General features: G+C 33.4%; 1 protein-coding gene across 1 annotated transcript; it reads left to right on the top strand.

Annotated features, from left to right (window-relative positions):
- Positions 1 to 1,251: 1,251 nt before the first annotated feature.
- Positions 1,252 to 22,390, top strand: LOC132714288 (uncharacterized). The gene is made up of 14 exons (XM_060697117.1): positions 1,252 to 1,380; positions 5,184 to 5,318; positions 8,573 to 8,757; positions 10,106 to 10,336; positions 11,369 to 11,663; positions 12,237 to 12,427; positions 13,131 to 13,299; positions 13,961 to 14,265; positions 17,261 to 17,511; positions 18,636 to 18,867; positions 19,783 to 19,920; positions 20,931 to 21,060; positions 21,539 to 21,792; positions 21,908 to 22,390. Exons 1-14 carry the CDS (start codon positions 1,341 to 1,343, stop codon positions 22,118 to 22,120), a joined length of 2,769 nt encoding a protein of 922 aa, XP_060553100.1. The 5' UTR covers positions 1,252 to 1,340; the 3' UTR covers positions 22,121 to 22,390.
- Positions 22,391 to 23,839: the final 1,449 nt, after the last annotated feature.

Raw genomic sequence — 23,839 nt, 5'->3', positions numbered from 1 at the left:
TGCCTCTGACGTGGTTCGAACCGACGAGGCCATCAAAATCCTTAGATTACTAGTCCGACGCGTTAACCACTCGGCCACTCCACCACTTATGATAAGTCTTTAAGGGAACATGGACTATTTATTCGAGTAAAGTTTTGGATGTAGAAAATATAGAAAATACTTGTTTCGATGGGTCTTTAAGATAGGATCTGTGTAAAACTGTCGGAACTAGATCATTTCAAAGGTATAATTTACACAGTTTGGCGATGAATTATATATGGTATCATTGTATACAGATAGTGTTAAATAATTTGTCCAAGAATGTTCATATTCTTGGTGATGGGTCGGTCCTAAAAAGGTCCTATTGGAGTTTTACTCGTTATATATAAAGAGTGAAACAGGCCATATATAATTTCATTCGGAACATATCTAATCGGACATATTTTTCGGACGAAGTCCGTCTGAGATCGGTTGACTTCCTGTACAATTTACTATGCAATTACTGAATATTATAAGGATTTTCACTGGTCATTTTAAAATTGCAAACTAAACTCTAAAATTAGTATTATGATCTAAGAGGATATTTCTGAAACGTGTACCAAATTATAAAATAATATAAAGGAATATCGGAAACACACTTTCGAAATATTTTTTACACTGCTATACAATTTTTCAATTATCCTCTAGTGAATAAATTCGAAATAAAAATTAACTGTTCTAAAATGACGAGACGACCAATAACGTCCACGATCCCCGGAAATAACATGTGCATACCGGAAAACATCAGTTTTAACTCGTCCGAGTATCTTTATACTTCTTAAAAACCCTTCACTCATCAAAAAAATCAACTATGCCCGGGATTTGGCTCAAATCTTGAACCTATGTAGCCCGGAATGTTTTGAAAATGACCGATGACCTGTTGTTTACTACATTATTTAAAAATATCTGAACCAATGCTTAGTTTTGAAAACATGTCTTTTTTTAAATTCTAAGTCGACAAATTCCTTTCATTATCCATTTCTTTCTTCTTTTGGTATATTGTAAATGATAACCTTGTATTTGTCACTTTAATTTTCCCGTTTCCTTTTAACAAGATCGTTTTAAAATCGATTTAAGAACACGATAAAAGGATTTTTATTCTGGTGAAGACGCTAATTGTTTAAAGTATTTCAAACCTTTGTTTTTGTATTGAATTATTCATAACCAGTGAAACTTGACCAGCCTTCTGTGTCACTTGAAAATGACTTCTACAGTAACTGCTAGCAACCACGACATCCGGTTCCAGATATCCAAGTAGTTATTTGTCATTTCTAAAGAAGAATTTACCTCGCAGAATCGCCAGTTTTAGAATAGGACAAAAAATGTGGGCAATTACTTGGTTTATGAAGATTCTTTTATATGGTAAGATGTTCAGATTTTTTAAAAAAATTTATTTATTTATTTTATTCATTTTTTCCTTTTAAAGTGTTCTCAGTTACCGTCTTTTTTAAAATTCAATCATATTATTTTTTTGTCAATTTGTTAAGTGTTAAAGAAGTCAGTTTAAAAAAGAACATAAAAAAAACAAACAAACAGGGTAAAGAAGATAACAAAAATATTAAAATAACAAGTACAATGTTAAAAAAGAAACCTTTGTACTTTTTTTATGAAAAATTAAGCAAATTAAGTAAAAAAAACACACTATGTTTTCAAACTATTGGTTTAATTCTAGAATAATATAAGTAAAAGAATGGTTTTTTAAGTAACATATATGAGCCGCGTCACGACAAAACCAACATAGTGCGTTTTCCAGACCAGCCTGCGCATCTGCGCAGTCTGATCAGGATCCATGCTGTTCGCTTACCAACTCTATTACAAGTAGAGAAACTGATTGCGAACAGCATGGATCCTGATCAGACTGCGCGGAAGCGCAGGCTGTTCTAGATACATGCTGGTCGCAAACCCACTATGTTGGTTTTGTCGTGAGACGGCTCAGATGTGTTTTGAAGCTAAATGCCTCCAGAGAAAGGTTAAAGAATTATACGTTTTAAGTGTATAAAGCTATATATATCCGCTGCAAATAACAGACATTCTTTGTTACAATTCTTTCTAGAATCGACTTTAAGATTATGGAAAAAAATATATAATTTTATTGTGATAAATTTTATAAAAAAATATTTCATAAGATATAAAGTTATACCATTTAAGAAAAAAAATTTATAATCTTTTATTGCACCTTATATACTTTATACGTAAAATACCAAATTTCTCGCCTTGTTACTATTCCGTTACTAATTAATTTACTTATTACGGGTTGATAATAGTTCTTCCAAGTGATTAGCCGCCGGTAGAAAACGGCGACTATATTTGTAACAGTTTAATATTATATCTATGGTAGGAGAAGGCCTTAAAATCTGAAAATAAAAGCAAATCAATTACTGAACAATTAAGGACCACAATTATTTTTCATAATCTTAAAAATTCAAAAATAAATTAACGTTGCTAAATGAAATGAAATATACAAATATTGACATCTTAAAAAGCAACATTACAATTTTCATAAAATGAATTAATAACGTATCCCTATGGACCAGTCATTGAATTTAGGGATACTTTTACTTTTTTCTAAGTGTCAAGCGTTGCTATTTTATGATTGATAAATCATGAATGATATTTAAAATGACACATTTAAATTATTTGGTTGTTTTATATCTTATGACACCTATTATATTTCATTATTTTATCTAATTATAAACAGATTCTCCCTGTTCTATTGTAAGAATCACGTGACTACACGTTGTGTGTTATAGAATCTATTAATAGTAACAGATTGCTGATAAGCATACTAGTTGGAAAACGGTATGGGGGCTAATTAGATGCAAATGTATAAATAATTACAAAGTTATCTTTCATTAATCAGTTTCATATTTTATATCATTAGAAAGGATTAGTACATTAAAGAATTAAATAAATTTTCAAAACCTTTTCATTTTATCTTGGTAAAGGGTTAAATTTTGCCCTTTCTGTCAATGTTCAATAGAAACTGTTTAGGTTGAACATCACAAAATAGATTTATGCTAAAGAGGCACATTTATTGAAATAAATAGTGGTAATCGTCGTCTTCGTTATATTCCGTCGATTTCCGTCGCGCAGGTTACCAAAACGGTACGACACATAATAATGAAAACTAATAAAATATCTTTTTGTTAATACATGTATTTTATCGAACTGAAAGGCAATTAAACGTTAACTATATCGTATGTAACGACAGGAATATTGATTTCAACTAAATAGCTTATTTTTTTCGATAGCGCAAAAAAATAGTTTTATGAAAACTGCAAAAGGGATTTTCAAAGATTCGAATTTGGCCTACTAGGTCACAACTTCGTCCTATACTTACCACATATTAATTAATTTAATATCGAGATCTATACTATCAATAAAATCTTTAGCATAAATCATAATAATAATAATAATAATCATAGCAGTTCCTTAACAATATTGCTAAGCAAGTTTGCTTCATATAAGATGTTTTATTGTGAATAAACAGTTACTCAACATAAATTGTTCCTCTTTTCTTTATACCTGAACCATTAATTAAACTGATTTTTTTATATTTATGATAATACAGTCATTTTCTATCCGGCGACTTGATGCTTTAGCATCAAAATCTCTACTTGTTTTAACATTGATAATATATAGCGAATGTATATATGTGAGATCAAAAGTAAAATAAAGTATATTTTGGTAAAACTATGATTGAAAATATTTCTGACAAGTATAATCAATTTAAAAATGCCACCTGATGTACAATTATAACCAAATCTGATTTTATATCAACAGGTAGACAATTTAATAAGTATATAATTAATGTATGTATTGTTTACTTTTATATCTAATAATATACTTAATTGAGGTGGATTTTTACTCGATAAATTGGTATAAATTTAGTCACAAACTCCTAGCATTCAATTGTTCGTAGGTTAGACCGAAATACGTATTCTTATTTTCGAGGTTCTTATCCGAAGTTTGACGGAAAAGGCTACTGTTACTGGTAGAACGGCGGCAATGACACTGCTGAATCTTCTCTGAATTTTGAAATTCAACTCTTTCGAGGGCGACTGTATTTAAAAACTAATGTACATTAAAATGATAAAAGTTGTAAGAATACCAAAAGATTGTAACACTCTCAAAAGAAAAGAATTTCACGCGACTTTTAATGTTAATGTTAATAATATCATCTGCTTACCGTTACTCATCAAGAATTAGACATAAAGATAATTTAAGCAAACTATACATGATTTATGTATATTATATTTTTCACAAACAGAAATTATGAATGGAATGTATAGCTGTTGTATGTGTACTCGTCCAATATATCCCGTATTGTACAGTATAATGTTATTGATCTTTTTATTCTATATCTGTACAGCTTATGAGTATAACCAAATCTTGCTAATAATATAATTAATTTATAGTAATTTGCGTGATTTCTGACGCTATAAATAAACGACTGAATGTATCCTCAATGACAAAATTTACAAAAAAAAAAGTGAATTATGTTAATTATTACTTTGTAAATATCATTATGTATATTTAATCTATTACATTTTGTTTATATCAGGGAGAAACAATAAGTATCAGAAACTCTTACATTGTTTAGATGTTAGCACGATGTCTCCTATATCATATCACATGAACAAAACCATGTCACATAACTGTTTGTAGCGGGAATTTTATAAATTTTCAAATCTGCACATTAATTAGCCAATATAGAGATGTGCAAGATCTGTCCTTACAGGCGAAGCACAAAAATGTCTTTAAGAAACTAAATTACTTTTACCTGTCTTCTCTACAAAACCCTCCATCTTGAAAATTCTGTACCGGAGGCGCAATACTGTAACACGTTCCCTACGGTGATTTTAAATCAATATTTTTTCATGAAAGTCCAATGCACTTTATCATATAAATTTAACATTTACATGTCGAAAATAGGCATAACTTGCACTTTCTCGCATGTATTTAAATGACATGATGTCAGAAACTTTCGTTAGATGTTCATTAAGGAAGAAAACACTTTATATTTTTAAACATCAGATTATACTTATATATGTTTTTGCTAAATTTCTTCAATATAGTATGCTGGAATCATTATAACATATATAATGGCTCATAGCCACACATAGATAAATGATAAAACAATCATTTTCTCTGTCATTTTGCAGGATCGGTTCTGACACACCCGTATGTGGATATACAGGTCACGGGTCCTTTGGAAGACTCTGAGAATGATGATATCTATCTTGGGCAGAGGACTGCTCACAAAGTTTCCCTAGATTTTGCAGGCCAAACAGTTCAAAGTAAACACATTTTTATAAACGTAAACTAAATTTTCAAAAATCTTTTTATTTTTAAGTTTTATCCTCGTATAAGTACAAAACAAAGTAGTGTTTGAAAACTTTACTATTTGATTTTCTTCACAGGTACTTTCACATATGGCCAAGGAATTTATAATATAAATGTATTCACGTGGTTTAAACGAATATAACTGGATTTGTTGGGGTTGCGTCCGAATGTCGCCTCGCATTGTTGATCTTTGTTGTATTTTTTTCCTGTTTCACAATCATAATACTAGTGCAAACGTTATTTTATTTTAACTGCACGCTTCTCAGTTCATTTTTATAATTTAATTAATTGACATTATGGAATATAATGGGAAGTTCTCAAAAAGCTTAACTGATGTTATAAGGTAAATAATACCATAAATTAAAAACGAAATGAAAGAACACTCTGCCACAAAAATAAAACTTTCATAGATTATTGCTTGCAAGGACGTTGTCGCGTTATGATGAAGGGCTTTTGATGCTTCTCAGCGAAAACAGTAAAAAGTATAAAAATCTGGAAAAAAGGATGACGCATTAATAACAATAAAATAAGTGGAAACTGCAGGCTCGGTTTGATTCAGTCTGTTCATGAGGGATTATGATTGTGAAAAGTGCAACATCCCTCACGCTACTTAGCCTCTAGCGCTACTCAATTTGCAACACTAATAAGTGCTAGAATCAAAGGTCCCGAAGGACCAAAAAATATAACAACGCTGAAGTGAAGTACAGTTTTTTTTCCAGCAGGCACACGGCATGCTGCACGTACTGTGGTGAAGTTCAAAAATCTGTAAAAAAAAATGTAAATTTGATTCTTTCGTTTGTCAGCATTACTTATCTAATTTCATTCTGGACTATGCCACACTTGAAAAAAGTGCATTTGATATTCACTCATTTAACTCTTGATCCAACACAAATAACTGTTAGGCTATATTTCGTACATATTGCTTGAAGGGAAGACTGATACAAATTAAAAACTAAGCTAGCTTAAGATCTTCAGCATACCCGTTTTTTGTATTTTCTGACGCAGTCAGGAAATACAATGCTGACATATAATCTCTATCTTTCACGACAAACCTAACAACAAGTAGTTCTCAAAACAGTTTAAAACTAGCGATGTAAAAGAAAGAAATATTTTCATTTTATTACAAGTATCCATCAAATTACAATGCATTCAAAGTTTCAAAGTAGCGTTGGCTTATAGAATTGACAATAAATCCACAATCACAAATAACGCGGATGAATATCATTTAAATCAATGAAAATGCTATTTTTAACGATGTCGATACCGAATACTTCATAGCGTAGTACACAAATAAATCTGTATAGTAGTGAAATATATACATGTCGGACTGTTGTGGCGAGGAGATCGCTAAATTATTTACATCAGTGTTTAACAACATGTTTATCGTGAACAAAATACATCAAAACTAATAATTTTTAAGATTAAAAACCCGAAATGGAAATTCTAAATTCAGAATTGTTTGAGTTTATTCAGGCTCTCTTCGTGTAACTTCTCCGTGGTACAGGGGTAACGCGCTCGTTTAGGGTGTGAGAGGTCAGGGGTTCAAATCCCAGTCGAAGCAACTATATTCAAGTGTCTTTTTTAAGAAAGTAGACACGATATGCAATGATAATGTGTGGCTGTCATAAAAAGATGAACATAAATTTTTTTTTGATGCAACTCTAGTCATGCAAAATTTAGTATGCATCAAACTCAAACTGTTATAGTAAAAAATCTAAACGCAGTCGCTGCATCTCGGTGCCCTGTAAGATAAATTAATTATAGTATATAAAAATAAACTTATACAGGAAAATACATACAGATGTACTGTACCGTACGATTTAGATTGCAAAGATCAGAAAATACCACAGAGCTTTCAGCCCTTTGATTATACTAGTTTTTGTTTTTTTGTTGTTGTTTGTTTTTATCAATAGTTTTTAGTACATATGTAATTATCTTTGACGGATATTGTTAATTCAAATGCGCCAATCTTGAATTCGTCCAGAATATACAAATTATAAATACTTGCATTGCGTTTTGGTTTTATATTTGATTATTATGGCACTATGAATACCAAAAAATGCTGTAATATTAGGAATAATTATTTTATCAAAAACAAAGTTCTGTCCGCGCAATTACATGTATAAGCAATAATATTGAAGTACAAGTTTGTAACCAAAATGCGCTTGAACAAGATATGTTTGTTTTTTGAAACTTTATTTGGAACATGCAAATTAAAACATTTACACAGTATTGACAGAAACATACTTTGTATTATTTGGCGAACTTCAAAACTTAAAGATGTGAATAAATGAGTAGAAAATCCTACCAGAATTGCAACTTGTCAAATCACAAAACAAGTACATGACCAGTTTATATCTTAAATACCTTCGTTACATCAGAAGCAAGGACGCTGAAGCTCAAAACCAAGTGTGCCATAAACATCGCCTTAAGGAATGAGCATAAATTATATATAATTTTTTTTTATATATAAAAAATCAAAAAAGCATACAAACCCACTTACTTAGAAAATATGTGCCAGCGTGGTAAATATTCATGACTCAGTTGTAATTTTGTCAAGTTTGCAACGATTTTTCTCTCTTGAACCAAGTTTGAAACCACTTCACATCCTGCCCCTCAAATAATGGGGTGTAAACTAATAAAATGTGACTTACATTCACACGTCAGAACACGTGATTGCAGGAAGTTAGTCATGCTCAGAACGCCATGTTAATGTATGCACAACAGAAAAAAAGAAGTAGCGGCCCAGTATAGGTGTCACGTGATGCATACTTTTCTCTAACTTGCCTTTCTTTAATTTAACTTTTCGGAAAAACAAACCACACATACAAAAAAAAAATTGTATCAGGAAAAGATCACATGAATATATATTTGAATATTTTATCACAGTAGAACTCAAATTTTCAATTTTGTTTAATGCTCACTGGTGCATATATTAAATTGACCAAGCGATCTTCAAAATTTGTCCTTGACCTCGATCACTTTATGCCCTGTATAATGTCATGTATATGTTTTATTGTTGGAGCCATTTCCAAATTTGGGACATAAATAATGTATTCTACGGAAGCCAAAATGCATCACCTCCGCGAGAACGTTATATAAGACTATAGACGTTGAACGGATATAGCTAATAAGCTAGATGTAAGTAAAGTATATGGCTTTGTCATTATTCTGGCAATTTATATGATTTTTTTTTATTTACATCAAGATCTTGAAATCGAAATAATGTCGAGCGACGACACGAATTTCATTCTTGGAGCAGAGCCTACTGTTTCTATTGGTGACGACGTAAACGCAACAGTGATGGTGAACGGGGAACCATTGGCTATTACAGAGACCACATACTTCTACTTTATGGAGAAAAAGTATGAAGGAGATTTCAAGGATCCAGATGTAAGATTTAGAGATTTACTCTTAAGTGTAATCAAAGCACTGCAAGCATTATAGTAGTTTTTGGTAAAAATAAAAAATCGTAGGTAGCTGAGCGAACCGACTCGTGCAAGAAAAAAGGGTGAAATATAAATTATCTGTCTGACGATATATTTGTGAGTTAGTTCGATAAGTATCACATAATTATGAGTATTACTAGTTACAGCGAAACTAATTAACTAACTAACTAACAATCTAACTAATTGCCCGATGACCGACCGAGCCCAAAATTCATCTACACTCACCCAGCAACCCACAATAAAATTGTTACGTATTTCACATGCCATACAGAACGTGCATTGCAATCAAATGTTAAAATTTTTAAACGACTTTTGAATATTTGCTTTATGTATATATGAATGCAACTGAACAGACTGCCATGAACATAACTTTGTCGCCAGTCTATTAATTAGTGCGTTCATGAATAATATTTTTGTAAAGTTTACAATTTTCTTATTGTTTTCAGTTTAAGCCGATTTATCGCCAGTTAACTGTTAAAAGCTGCTTGTTACAAGACATCACCGGATGTCATAGATTCGATCTTGTCTTATATCTAACATCAATTATTTTTATTTTTAAAAGATAACCCCGTTTAGACAAAATTAATTTACCGAGACTTCAATGTAAAATTTCATACCAACATAGACGTATGGAGTATAAGCAAAATATTGCATCAAAGATACCTTGTAATATGCTTAGGGTAATGAAATGTGGTCACATGGTGATATGTTATTTTAATTCTGATAGGCTTCACTCTATTCCCTAGGGGCGTCCATGACCGAATGGTTAAACCACTTGTCCCTCATCGCTGCGGGTTCGAATCCCGATAGGGACTTTGGATTCTTTATCTGAGGAAGCTATCCCGCTAGCTTACGGAACGTCGGTGGTTCTACTCAGGTGCCCGTTCGCGCTTGAAATAATGCACGGAAGGGTACCCGAGGTCTTCCTCCACCAGTAAAGCTGGAAAGTCGCGATATGACATATTCTGTGTTGGTGTGACGTAAAACCCAAACAAACAAACAAACAAATCACTCTATTCCAATATTTTTAAGTAAATAGGGTAATCAAGTGCATTGTTACTTGATAGATGCACAGCACAAAAAAAAGAATGATTGTAACACGTCATATGACGTCAGGTATGACGACAATAAACCTTATTACCCAAATTACTTATACGCCCAATTCAGTTCAGCATATTTTATCAGTTTTATTTTTTAATTAACATGTTAGAATAGAAATAGATATTAATTTCCTAAATGACACCATGTACATCATAAATTATCTAATGTTCGTTCCCTTAAACAATCTTTAGCTTGCAATAAGACACGAGACTGGTTTTATTTTGACACTTGGAAATATTTCGGCTCCAAGCAGTAATACTTCAAGTTCAACGAAGGTAGATATCGAAATGGAATTCTACTATCATACATACACCCAGCAAGTGGAAGGTTTCTTTTCGACATTTGCCGTGGAATACAACATGAATAATGAAAGCTATCTTATCCTCAGTCAAATACAGTACACGTTGCAGCCAACTACAAATGTAAGATACTTTAACTTATTGTATGTTTTAAGTTATTCTGCATGACTCTAGTGCAAGTATGGCTAAGGAATCATTATTCCGCATGTGGTAAAATAACAATGTTTAAAGATTTACTTTACTCAGGGAAAACTAAAAATGATTCAAAATTACTCCAGAAAACGTTATAATATATATATATAGTCTAATATATAGATGCTCAGCACAAAAAGAACTGCTTGTAACACTTCATATAACGGTCATGTATGACAACAATAAACGCTAGTCTAAATCAATTTTTCTTTTAATTCACGGTTTCAATACCTCTTAATTTACAAATTACTTAAATTATGTCACTGTAAATGTAACTGATATATATTTCGATATGAGAGTTTCTAAATTACTGCATTTTGCTGCGTACCCACGAATAACACGGTTATCCGACCTGGTGCTCGTGCTTATTTGCATTCCTAGCGTCACCTACAAATATATCAGAAGAAGAAAAGAAAACAAATAAAGGAAAGTACGTCTACCTCGTTATCACAAATTGACAAATATATTTAGCACCCAAGAAAACCGTCGTGCATGTGACTTCGAGTTGCTCTTGTCAGAGTTACACCAAAGTATCCCTTATGACCCCTATACTGTCGTTTGTAAAAGTTATTCTGACTTTCCCTGAATTATTTTTATGGTTTCTGATTGATGCTGTTGTTAAGTAAGAGCTGTATAAGAGCAACTTTAATGTAGTTATTCTAACATATCATATGATTCTCCGTTGAATAATTGTTCTATTTATTTACATCAATTAATTATATTGTTAAACCTGTGTCTGTCTGCTTAAATCAATTTGAGCCGCGTCACGACAAAACCAACATAGTGCGTTTGCGACCAGCATGGATCCAGACCAGCCTGCGCATCCGCGCAGTCTGATCAGGATCCATGCTGTTCGCTATCAATTTCTCTACTTGTAATGATGCGCAGGCTGGTCTGGATCCATGCTGGTTGCAAACGCACTATGTTGGTTTTGTCATGATGCGGCTCCTATGTTTTTTTCAGCCTATTACCGTGGACGAAGCGTTTGATGTAGAAACTATCCCAGACCCTATCAGAGGCCTTCCATTAATTAACTTATTCATTAACTTACCGTTTGTGTTGAGCAATCTACAAGTTCAGGTGTCAGTTAAGAATGAAGATTTGTACAAGGATAAGATTGTAGTGTCTGAAATGAGACTTGCGGTTGTCGGACACTCATTTAAGTCCGTCGCAAAGGAGAGGATATATTCCAAGGCTTACAGTGAATGTCCTTTAACTTCGTCTCTGGTGTTGGATTGTGGACTGCTGTTTAACAAAGGTTGTACATGTATATTATAAGTATATTTCAAAGCAATGATTCTTTTTGAAGTTAATCTTGCATTCCTTTTATGAGTTAGTATCACAATCCTTAATTATTATTTTTATTAGCTTATGCTAGTTCAGTTTTGACGCCGCGATATATAAAACAAAAATGGTCCATATATCCTACACGTCAACTGTTCTTGTGTTTGTTTATACCGGTAACAGCTATACACCGTTTTTTTTGTATTGTGTGGCCGAGATATATTTCAATTTTTTTTTTTTTTTCACCCTTAGATTTTAATATTAGTTCAAAGCGTCACTTAGAGCAACTTTTTGTGTCAGTACATGCGATATGAGTTTCTTTCCTTGAGCAAAATGTTACACATGATGCTTCAAAGTCATGACCGTGAGTCTCAAAATGATATTGATACATAAATAATTAAGCTGAAGCTTTCACTAAGCGTTTCAATGTGATTAAGGCCGTTTGAATATTATTATATAAATGCAATAACGTCTGTTATGAAAATATCTTATAACACCATATCTCATATTTCCATAGTATTTCACATAGATCTCTTTGTATTAACAGATGCTACAAACAACCCCGAGAATGACGATCGTAACCTTTTGGTTGTTGAAACAATCTTACAAACATTGGATACAGACCTTAACGGAACAGACATAGAGTTTGTGATAGGGATACATGTTGAGAAGGTTGCTATATGGTTTGGCGAACTAAATCTCACGGTTAATCTTGCACCAAGGGCACTTGATGTGTTTGTAAGTCGTACAATGTTGAAGACCTCAAATCTCTTTACAATTACATTTTGGAAAACTTATCCTAATTTATGTACAATTTATCTTCATAAAATTGTTCCATGAGTGAAACCTTAATTCAAATTAACATAAAACAGAATCTCAAACCTAAATTAGTTCCATTTACTCGTATTACCTGAAACATTTTAGAACTGCCTTATTACACATAAATAAGGTATACGCTTGTTATATGTTCCCAACGTTCTCATGCATTACATAATGCGATACTTTTATGACAGTAAAGCTGAAAGTAGCATGATTGTCTTACTCAACATCAGAAGAGAATGCAATACCGGTTTGACTAACTGGAAATTAATTTTGTAACTAGATGTAACTAGATCTACAAAAATAAATGAAAATGTTTTGTTAAATACAAACGAATGATCAAAGAAAAAACGAGCCAGTTAACAACAGACAGAATGTTTTTCTCAGATACATTACTTAACTTACTTATTTGTAATTAAATGATATTTTGGCAAAGTTATCTGTCCTGCAACTTAAGTTCGATATCGACTAAATGTTGTAAGATTTTCCGACTGTGTGAATGGTCTCGATACTCCATAGATCCATTTAACGAAGAGCTTGCTAATATGTTCAGATAGTTTGAAAGGAATATTTATTATAAAGGAATATTTATTATAATTATATCATTTCACTTTTATTCAAGTCAACATTTACCACAAATGTAAACGAGAATTACAAAGTGGTATCACCTGGATTTCAAGGAATAGTTGAGATAACCTTAACAATCCCAGAGTTCACCAGAAATAACTATACTTTCTCATTCATATCAACGTCAACGAAAGGAAAGGACAACGCTCTTAGCATCTTGGGCAGTAAGTTCACATTTTTCCATCTCTATAATTATCTTGGTCTAGATAAGCTCACAATAACTTTCCAGCTTTTCTGGTTGAAAAGGACAATAGATTGTCCAATCATATGGTTTTCCGTGAAGTTTTAAGCGCCGAAATATATACATGTATATAAAAATGTGGTAGGTTTGCTTCATAATTCAAATGCAATCTGTATGAATAACAGAAATGACAAAAAGTGAAACTTGAAGAGAGTTGTATAATAAGAGAAAGAATACCACAAATTTTCAATATCCAATAAATGGGATTGTACAAGGGGCTCACTTCGATTACGGAAGTTTTACTTGGTAGTTATTAAGTTAAGTTAATGTTTTCGTATTGCTTATTAATAAAACGTTATCCAGCATATCTAGAGTATGGTCATATAGTATGAAAATGATTCAGACAAATTGACTAAGAATTTGCATCAACTGTTTTAACGAAAACATAATCTTAATTTTAAGATATAATCAACTACTTTTATCCAAAGTTAGGCTATTTCTTTTTACATAAAAATTATAGTATAGTAAAAGACAGATTTTAAGTCGTTAATCAAAGATTTGAATTAGGGTTCTAAAATTGAATTATTGTTTTAAATTTAACATATCAATGCGTTGTAAAACATTAGTTTGTTTTATAAAATTAGTGGTCTTAAACACGGCTGGAAACAACATTGACTGTGACACCCGAACAATGTCAAATATAAAATTAGAACTTGCCGAGTCCAAACCTGGGTCGGGACTGTACAATAGCGGCAGCGTTACCTTGACCATTGAAAATGTAAACGTTGAGATGAAGCCGACTGAAGAATTAAACCGCGTAAAATTCAACTTGTACGTTATGATGCTAGAGACTGCAAAACCAGGCGATGTACACAGACTGTTGATTGACATCAATGATGTGGGAGGACAAACTGCTGACTTTACTGTTGGAGCAGATAAGAGTTATTCTGTAAGACCTTATACCGTCTGCCGGTACAGACCGGAATATCTAGCTTGAGAGTAACTGTTTACGGCAGTAACGAAGCACTGTCGAGTTTCCGTTAAACAGTTTTACGAGATATTCCCGTCTGTTACGACAGCTGGTGTTTGAATCTATTTTTTCTTGCATACTCACAACAATAATGGTATATTCGTATAATCTAAAGACAGTTTTAATCAAAAACATGTTAAGAAGTGATTCCCGCTACCCAATATTTGTAGGTATCTTTAAAATTGGTATCGAAATTCGGTCAGATTTTGATAGTTGGGAATATCAATCGGAATAATATTCCATACTTTTACTGTATTATACTGAAATGTGCTTTGGAAGATTGAGGTGTTACGTAGGGTTCGCTATTATATCGTTGTGAAGATTGTAGAGCATAAGTTGTCCTAAGTGCAAGTCTTTTATCATTCATGTACATGCATGTTGATGAATTGTCTTGAAATCATGTAATCTATTCAGCAATATGATAGTTTCTTCGAGTAGTTTAAAAGAAAACTTTTAGTTTCAAAGTGAAGTGAAAACGTATGTCACATCTCTAAAGCTGCAATTATTAAATTATAAATAAATACACTCCGTAACTTTTAGGAATTGTCTTTATCACATTTTTTCATTTCCGTAAATCATTTTTGAAATTTGATGAAATTTGATAAAGTTATTAAAATATTCTTAATTATACATTGTACTCGAAATTCGGCGAATCAATACAAGTTTTATGCCCCCGCTTAAAACATTATAGCCCTGTGGCCTTCCAAACGGCATTGAGGTCGTAAAATATCATCCTAAATTAAACATTTATTTCTTAAAAGGAAGTAATAAGTTGTAAAACATTAGTCATTTTAACTCTGATGTTTAAGTATTTAAATATACAACTATGGCAAGCAAATGAAGAAGGGCCGGCCCATGCGTGTCCTCGCATCACATACCAAGTGCTTCATTGTTATTATCATTTTGCAGCTACACATGTACAAATCATTGCAAAACTTTAAAGTGCATTAAAAATTTATTTTCCAAAATTTTATTGACCATACAGTATTATTCGAATTCCATAAAATTTAAGTTGCTTATGAGATATACATGAGAATATAGCCAGCACGAATCATATTACCTGAGGCGCTAGTCGAGTATTATATGTATGTCAGCTAAGCTTTATTCTCCCGTATATCCAATTACCTGAGGCGCTAGCCGAGTATTATATTTATGTCAGCTAAGCTATATTCTCCCGTATATCCAATTACCTGAGGCGCTAGCCGAGTATTATATTTATGTCAGCTAAGCTATATTCTCCCGTATATCCAATTACCTGAGGCGCTAGCCGAGTATTATATTTATGTCAGCTAAGCTATATTCTCCCGTATATCCAATTACCTGAGGCGCTAGCCGAGTATTATATGTATGTCAGCTAAGCTATATTCTCCCGTATATCCAATTACCTGAGGCGCTAGCCGAGTATTATATGTATGTCAGCTAAGTTATATTCTCCCGTATATCCAATTACCTGAGGCGCTAGTCGAGTATTATATTTATGTCAGCTAAGCTATATTCTCCCGTATATCCAATTACCTGAGGCGCTAGACGAGTATTATATTTATGTCAGCTAAGCTATATTCTCCCGTATATCCAATTACCTGAGGCGCTAGTCGAGTATTATATTTATGTCAGCTAAGCTATATTCTCCCGTATATCCAATTACCTGAGGCGCTAGACGAGTATTATATTTATGTCAGCTAAGCTATATTCTCCCGTATATCCAATTACCTGAGGCGCTAGCCGAGTATTATATTTATGTCAGCTAAGCTATATTCTCCCGTATATCCAATTACCTGAGGCGCTAGTCGAGTATTATATGTATGTCAGCTAAGCTTTATTCTCCCGTATATCCAATTACCTGAGGCGCTAGCCGAGTATTATATTTATGTCAGCTAAGCTATATTCTCCCGTATATCCAATTACCTGAGGCGCTAGTCGAGTATTATATTTATGTCAGCTAAGCTATATTCTCCCGTATATCCAATTACCTGAGGCACTAGACGAGTATTATATTTATGTCAGCTAAGCTATATTCTCCCGTATATCCAATTACCTGAGGCGCTAGCCGAGTATTATATTTATGTCAGCTAAGCTATATTCTCCCGTATATCCAATTACCTGCATGAGGCGCTAGTCGAGTATTATATTTATGTCAGCTAAGCTATATTCTCCCGTATATCCAATTACCTGAGGCGCTAGCCGAGTATTATATTTATGTCAGCTAAGCTATATTCTCCCGTATATCCAATTACCTGAGGCGCTAGCCGAGTATTATATTTATGTCAGCTAAGCTATATTCTCCCGTATATCCAATTACCTGAGGCGCTAGCCGAGTATTATATTTATGTCAGCTAAGCTATATTCTCCCGTATATTCAAGTCAGCAATGAACAAATAAAAACAAACCAACAGCAACTTAAACTGTTTTTCACCAAAGCGCAAGAAAAAACTTCACGTACAGCATATGACGTCAGGCTTTTAAAACGCTAAGTAATTCAAGTGTAAAGTCATTATTGTGATGCAACTTTTATTTTATTATATTTTTAAAGTAATTATATTTGAATCGAGAAATGGCAATAAATACAAAACGCAATGATATATATTTTGCACACAAGAGGTCAACAGTTGTAGACATGTATTGTTATTTGTGCGAGATTCGGTTCTTCACGGTGTATATATTATCGTATACAAAGTGTTTAAGCCAATAAGAACTAGATGATTTCTTTTGCATAATTATAAACGATAACACTCTTTCAAGAATTAAGTTCATTCATAGTAAAAATGTATATATACAATATCAAGAATCAAGTTATTTAATTTTATATTTATATATTTATATTTCAAGTTTCAATTTATTCCATTGTATATACCTATATATAACATGTTTACATCACGGGAACATAAGAACTAAGTTTTTACCTAATAAATTTCAGCAATTTCCACTTTACAAAGATGAACTTCAAACTGATTGCTCAACACAGACGTATTTACCTGACACCATAATGTCAGTTTCATTTGATGTTACTACATTCCGGAACACGGTTGTTAGCCCTGTCACCTACCGAACGGCAGTACCAAGCGCGGGAATGCATTTGTTAGAGGTCGTAAGTGCTGAGGTTATTTTCAGAGGACGGAACGTTGGGTGTGTTAATGTCGGTAATATTACCACCAAAGTGGTTGAATGGTAAGATATAGTCGGCTTGATAAGTTTCTGGACGTTCAGCTACCTCATTTTCATATTTTGATTTTATACCGACGCGGAAAATATGCTCTTTCTACGTAGACAAAAAACACGTATTCGTAATACATGTACTAGAAGAATAATATCCATTAGTAACTTAGGATAATCTATCATTTTAACATTTTAATCTTATTCACGTGGTAATTTATCAGTGTATGAACTTATTTTCGATAAAAAGTATCGGGAATTTGTCAAACAAAATTTAAAAGAAAAATTCCTCAGAACAATTGAAAATTAAAACGGCTTAGATGTGGAAATGTTCATCAGAATTTACACGATAGGAATCATAAGCATCCTCCTAACAATGCAGTAAGGATAAGAAAAATGCTCTGAATGATGAACTTTGGTTACTCGTCTACTTGTAATTCTGCTTATGGCAATATTTATTTGTCATACGGTTATTGTGCATGCGTGAAAAAATTTATGCACTGTCCTGATATCTTCAAATATAAGCATTTTATACAAGGACACATGATTGTGAGAAAGAAAGCTTTACACGTTTACCAAAAAGTGATTTTGATAAAAAGCGCAAATATAAATGAGCTGCGTCACGACAAAACCAACATAATGGGTTTGCGACCAGCATGGATCCATCCCAGCCTGCGCATCCGCGCAGTCTGATCAGGATACATGCTGTTCGCTTACAAACTCTATTACAAGACGAGGAACTGATAGCAGGCTGGTAAGGATCCATGCTTGTCGCAAACCCATTATGTTGGTTTTGTCGTGACGCGGCTCAAATGATGAACGATGACGTCAAGCAGTTCAGATTTGAATTATGCGAGAACAGGTGTTCTTGTAGGTAAACCCTTGCAATGGCTTTACAGTATATGTATAATCTATAAACATTTTTGTCGGTAATACACACTGACGAATTACTATTTTTAGTCCTCCATAACCTTATCGCTAATCTATGAGATAGTACAAAGTACCTTTTAATTAATTTTACAAAATGAATATTGATATACAGAATGATCGTTTTAACTATAAATTATAAATAAACTATAAATAAGATATTTAGAGGTGTACGATGTTACTTTGTACGATTTTACTTTTTTTTCTTACAGGGTTGATACCGATTCTGATCTGGGAGGAACGTTTTTATATCTACCATTGGTGTGCAACGTCGAAGTTGTTGACGATCCGAAAGAAGACACATTTGTCATCGCATTAAAGCTGCATATTTTGAATTTGGAAGAACTCCGTGCCTCCGATATGAATAATCATTTATTTATAACGCACAGGGAGACTTTCTCGGACAAAGATACATTTCTAGATCGCTTCAACACGAAAACATCCGTAATTGCATACTTTTATATAATATAAAAGATTATTACTGTAAAAATGTATGAGACACATTATGCCTCATGCCTTATACTTCTTTGGAAAGGTCAGACATGAATTCAAGAACGTTTAGATAATGGTTTCAGAGAACGTTATATGTTTGATACCTGAAGAAAGTAGCACTAAATGTGAAATAATGTGTTGTAAAAGTAATCAAAATGTGAACCAAAAAGTATTTTGACTTTTTACAAAATAGTAAATCACTATACGTTCACAATACCTGAACTTATTGCCAAAAAGCAACAGAAAAAAAAGATGAAAAAGGTTAATGGCCATATTGTAGCTTTTTAGAGACTTTAAAAGTAGTACACTAAATATAAAATGCTTTAGAGAAACAAAAATGAAAACATATCTTGTGCATAATGGGTCTTTAAGTAGAGCTAATAAGGAGAGCTAATTTATACAACACTATATTGCTAAAACTGCCACTGACATTACGAATGTATCCAGTTTATAAATATAAAAACTGAACAAAATTGAGATACTGAAAATTGAGAAATAAAAGCATCACTTTACAAAAATGTGTACATATCTTTTCAAGTACGGTAAAAAACCTTCATGTTTATAGTCTGAGATTTGTCTCAACTAATCTTTGAACGATTCAAATGCTATATCATTAAATTGAGCCGCGTCATGACAAAACCAACATAATGGGTTTGCGACCAGCATGGATCCAGACCAGCCTGCGCGTCCGCGCAGTCTGATCAGGATCCATGCTGTTCGCTTACCAACCCTATTACAAGTAGAGAAACTGATAGCGAACAGCATGGATCCTGATCAGACTGCGCGGATGCGCAGGCTGGTCTGGATCCATGCTGGTCGCAAACCCATTATGTTGGTTTTGTCGTGACACGGCTCATTTGTTTTCAGATTGACTTTAGTAAGACTAGAAGAGTTGACAAACTCAAGATTCCAAATTCTATGCATAAGTACATCGACGCAAACAATTTTCTCTTCAAACTTCAATGGAGCGAGGACAATGTGGAATTTCATGATTATAGCCATACAGTAACTTTTTTTGACTTATCTTCAGTGTACAACTTACTGGTGATTGGGTGTTACCAGTTACATTTTCCCCTTTGTTTGTTTTGTTTGTTGTTTGGTTTTACGTCACATCGACACAGTATAGGTCATATCGCGACGTTCCAGCTTTACTGGTGGAGGAAGACCTCAGGTGCCCTTCCGTGCATTATTTCAGGCACGAACGGACACCTGAGTAGAACCACCGACGTTCTGTAAGCTAGCTGGATAGCTTCCTCACATGAAAGAATCCAAAGTCCCTGTCGGGATTCGAACCCACAGCGGTGAGGGGCAAGTGGTTTGAAGTCAACGACCTTAACCACTCGGCCACGGACGCCCCTTATTTTCTCCTTTACACCATTCACTCTTATGCTGGACAATCGACCCAAATCTAGTATTTCATTACTTACCCAAATCCCTCTAAAGGCCGTATATCTCTTCACTTTATCATTAAAGGTTCCTTTAAACTGTTGATTATCCTTGTGATTTCAAATTAAGTTGCTTATAACTAACATATAGTCCTTTAGTGTTCTTTTTCTTTGTTATATTTTGTTCCCTGCAGGATACTTTATATGTATGACTCATGCATGACTCAAATTTCGCCATTTTCGTGTTTAAATGTTGAATTCTGCTTAAAGCTGTGCTAGGAGGCGTGGACGGTAGTTTGCACTTTCCAGTACCGTCCATGAACAGTATCAATCAAACCGAGCCTGCAAAATTTTCAATTTTTTCGTGTTGGGCTTTCTTTAGGGATTATGTTTTTTTAATTTTATGTCATTGCATATTTACAATTTTGTAAACATTTCAAAGCAAGGCTTAAACGTCAATGGAGTAGTTCTCTATTTGTTTTGAAAGTGCATTATCTTACATTTAGAATGTAATATTTATACTTATATTTTTTAATTCATGATTTTTCTGGAGAACAATTTTATGGGCTGATAAAATGTTATCGGTTTATATAAAGACATTTCTCTTATGTATATTATATATATTTGCAGTGGGGCAAGGGAGTAAACGTCACCGATGCACTTGTATTCAAAACTGATCGTCCTCTATACGCACGCTACGTCCGTCTTGTGTATGAGAGTAATGGGTGTACTCTTCAATACGAACCCGAACAAGCAGACTGTAAGAACTTTGTATTATTTAATAATAATAATTGAGCCGCGTCATGACAAATCCAACAAAATAGGTTTGCGACCAGCATGGATCCAGACCAGCCTGCGCTTCCGCGCAGTCTGATCAGGATCCATGCTGTTCGCTATCAGTTTCTCTACTTGTTATAGGGTTTGTAAGCGAACAGCATGGATCCTGATCAGACTCCGCGGATGCGCAGGCTGGTCTGGATCCATGCTGGTCGCAAACGCATCATGTTGGTTTTGTCATGACGCGGCTAATATTTTGTTTCTATATAATAAATCATAAAAGATCCGACATCTGTATTCATGTGAGAATGCGATACTACAGAGTTTTAAATGACTGCAGAATGAAACCATAAAGAGTCAAATTCGGAAAAAGTAAATGTACTTTAATTTGTTCAAATGTTTTCTCTATCACTTTTATAAGGAATGAAAACAACAAATATAGTTTTAAATACCGTTTTCAGTTGGAAAAGACATTGATTTTTACGGCAAAGATTTCTCCAAGAACACAATGTTAGAAAATGTAATGTATGTCTTGGATGACGACGATAACACATGTAAACAACTTCCAAACAAAACAACAACGGAGACTGTCACTTACTACTGGTCACACTTCAAAACTAACATATGGAACACCGACGGGGTAACGGCATTCACGGTGAAGCTTACTGGACGAGGGATTTCATGTGATAATAAATTAGGCCGTCAAGTCACTAAGGTGTGTGTCGTTATAGTATCTATTCTTCTTGACACTTTTAACATATTTATTTTATTTAAAATTTTGAAATTATTTTATTTATATATAAATCTTGTCAACTCTTTCTAATTGACAGGTGATGTATCCGAAAAATGCAGCTACGAGTAACTTCAGCGGTTCATGGAAAAAGTGCACATTTCTAGAGAGAGTTGAAGGCGATCCAATGTCATGCATGTACAAGTGCCCATGCTCAGACGCCATATCTTGTGCAGCTATCAGCGTTCTACTTTATTACGATGGTGAACCAACCGAACCCTTCGAGTTATGTGGCGTTAAAATCATACAATGAAATATTTACAGAAAAATAAACAGAACTTTTTGTATCGAATAATGAACAACAGTTTTGTGTTAAAAGTTAATTTTCTGTATACATTGAATTTATTTTTAAGACAGTTGTATTTTCAAAATCAATATTTTCTGAAAAAGTTTCCATAATATGTGAATTTGAAAAAAAAAAAAACTTTTGGTATACTTTTTAATACATACTTTATGTACATTTTTTAGTTAAAACCTTATTTTTCTGTATTAAGATATGAGCCGTGTCACGACAAAACCAACAAAATGGGTTTGCGACTACCATTGATCCAGACCAGCCTGCGAATCCGCACAGTCTGATCAGGATCCATGCTGTTCGCTATCAGTTTCCCTATTTGTTATAGGGTTTGTAAGCGAACATCATGGATCCTGATCAGACTGCGCGGATGCGCAGGCTGGTCTGGATCCATGCTGGTCGCAAACCCATTATGTTGGTTTTGTCGTGACGCGGGTCATATATTGAAAATAGAATAAACCTAATTTGGCGCATGACTAATCAACAAAATTGAAAATAAAGATTTGCCTTTGAACATACATTAACATTTCAATACATCTATTTGTTATCTAGAAATTATTTCTCATACATGTTAGTTTAAGGGTCTTTCTGCTTATATCTGCAGAAGAAAAAACAAAAAATGAAAAAAAAATGTCTCAAATAAGACTGTATCAAAATATTGTACCTTCAAGTGAACATTCTTCAAGTGAACATTTGGTATATATAATTTTTAAGAAATGTACAACACAATAGTGATAAAACGATATTAGTATGTTAGTTAACGAGCTAAATGAATTGTTTACTTATTTTCTAAATGTATGTTACAAGAAAATTAGAAGATATGTAAAAGAGTATAACAAAAACAACAACATAATCATTTCATACATTTTTTACTGTAATCATTCTTGTAGTAGGTTCAAACTATCAATGTTTTCAAAGACCTTTAAATTTTTATGTTATGCAAAGAAAATGTCTTATAATTTGTGTTCTTTATGTCGCTTTTATAATTGAGCCGTGTCACGACAAAACCAACATAATGGGTTTGCGACCAGCATGGATCCAGACCAGCCTGCGCATCCGCGCAGTCTGATCAGGATCCATGCTGTTCGCGATCAGTTGCTCTACGTGTTATAAGGTTTGTAAGCGAACAGCATGGATCCTGATCAGACTGCGCGGATGCGCAGGCTGGTCTGGATCCATGCTGGTCGCAAACCCATTATGTTGGTTTTGTCATGACACGGCTCATATATAGATATGTCAAGTGTAACGTCATGTTGTCCATTTTGACGCTACTTTCAAAGAAACCACTACATCTCTTAGTGTAATTTCACTGCAATGGGGACGGACTGCTGAATTTCAGTTATTAATTTGAAAAACCAAGGCCATTCATGTTTGAAACATAAGCCGGACAAGTCATATTAAAGATACAAGTTGATTGTTTCCTACATATCATATGGTATTGTATAACACCTGAGCAGAAAGTTCTCATATGTGAGTTTTTTGTGATGGCAATGTGTCTTTCGTTCGTTGTCAGCCATTATCCACAATATTTTTCAATCAACAGCATCCTTCTCCTAAACCACATGATCTATATTGACCAAACTTAACCGGGATGATCCTTAGATGACATCTACACAAATTGTGTAAATGGTTTTAATGTAATAAATTAGTAGCTCATAGGAGATAAGAGTAGATATA

The sequence above is a fragment of the Ruditapes philippinarum genome, unplaced genomic scaffold, assembly GCF_026571515.1.
Source record: "Ruditapes philippinarum isolate M1 unplaced genomic scaffold, ASM2657151v2 ctg825_1_1_1_1, whole genome shotgun sequence".
In the NCBI taxonomy this organism is placed as follows: Eukaryota; Metazoa; Mollusca; class Bivalvia; order Venerida; family Veneridae; genus Ruditapes; species Ruditapes philippinarum.
This window is presented reverse-complemented; position numbering and strand designations above follow the sequence as displayed.

Coding starts and splice junctions, on each gene's coding strand:
- LOC132714288 (XM_060697117.1), top strand. CDS start 1,341: ATGTGGGCAATTACTTGGTTTATGAAGATTCTTTTATATG. Junction 1,381..5,183: donor TATGAAGATTCTTTTATATG/GTAAGATGTTCA, acceptor GTCATTTTGCAG/GATCGGTTCTGACACACCCG. Junction 12,428..13,130: donor CAAGGGCACTTGATGTGTTT/GTAAGTCGTACA, acceptor CTTTTATTCAAG/TCAACATTTACCACAAATGT.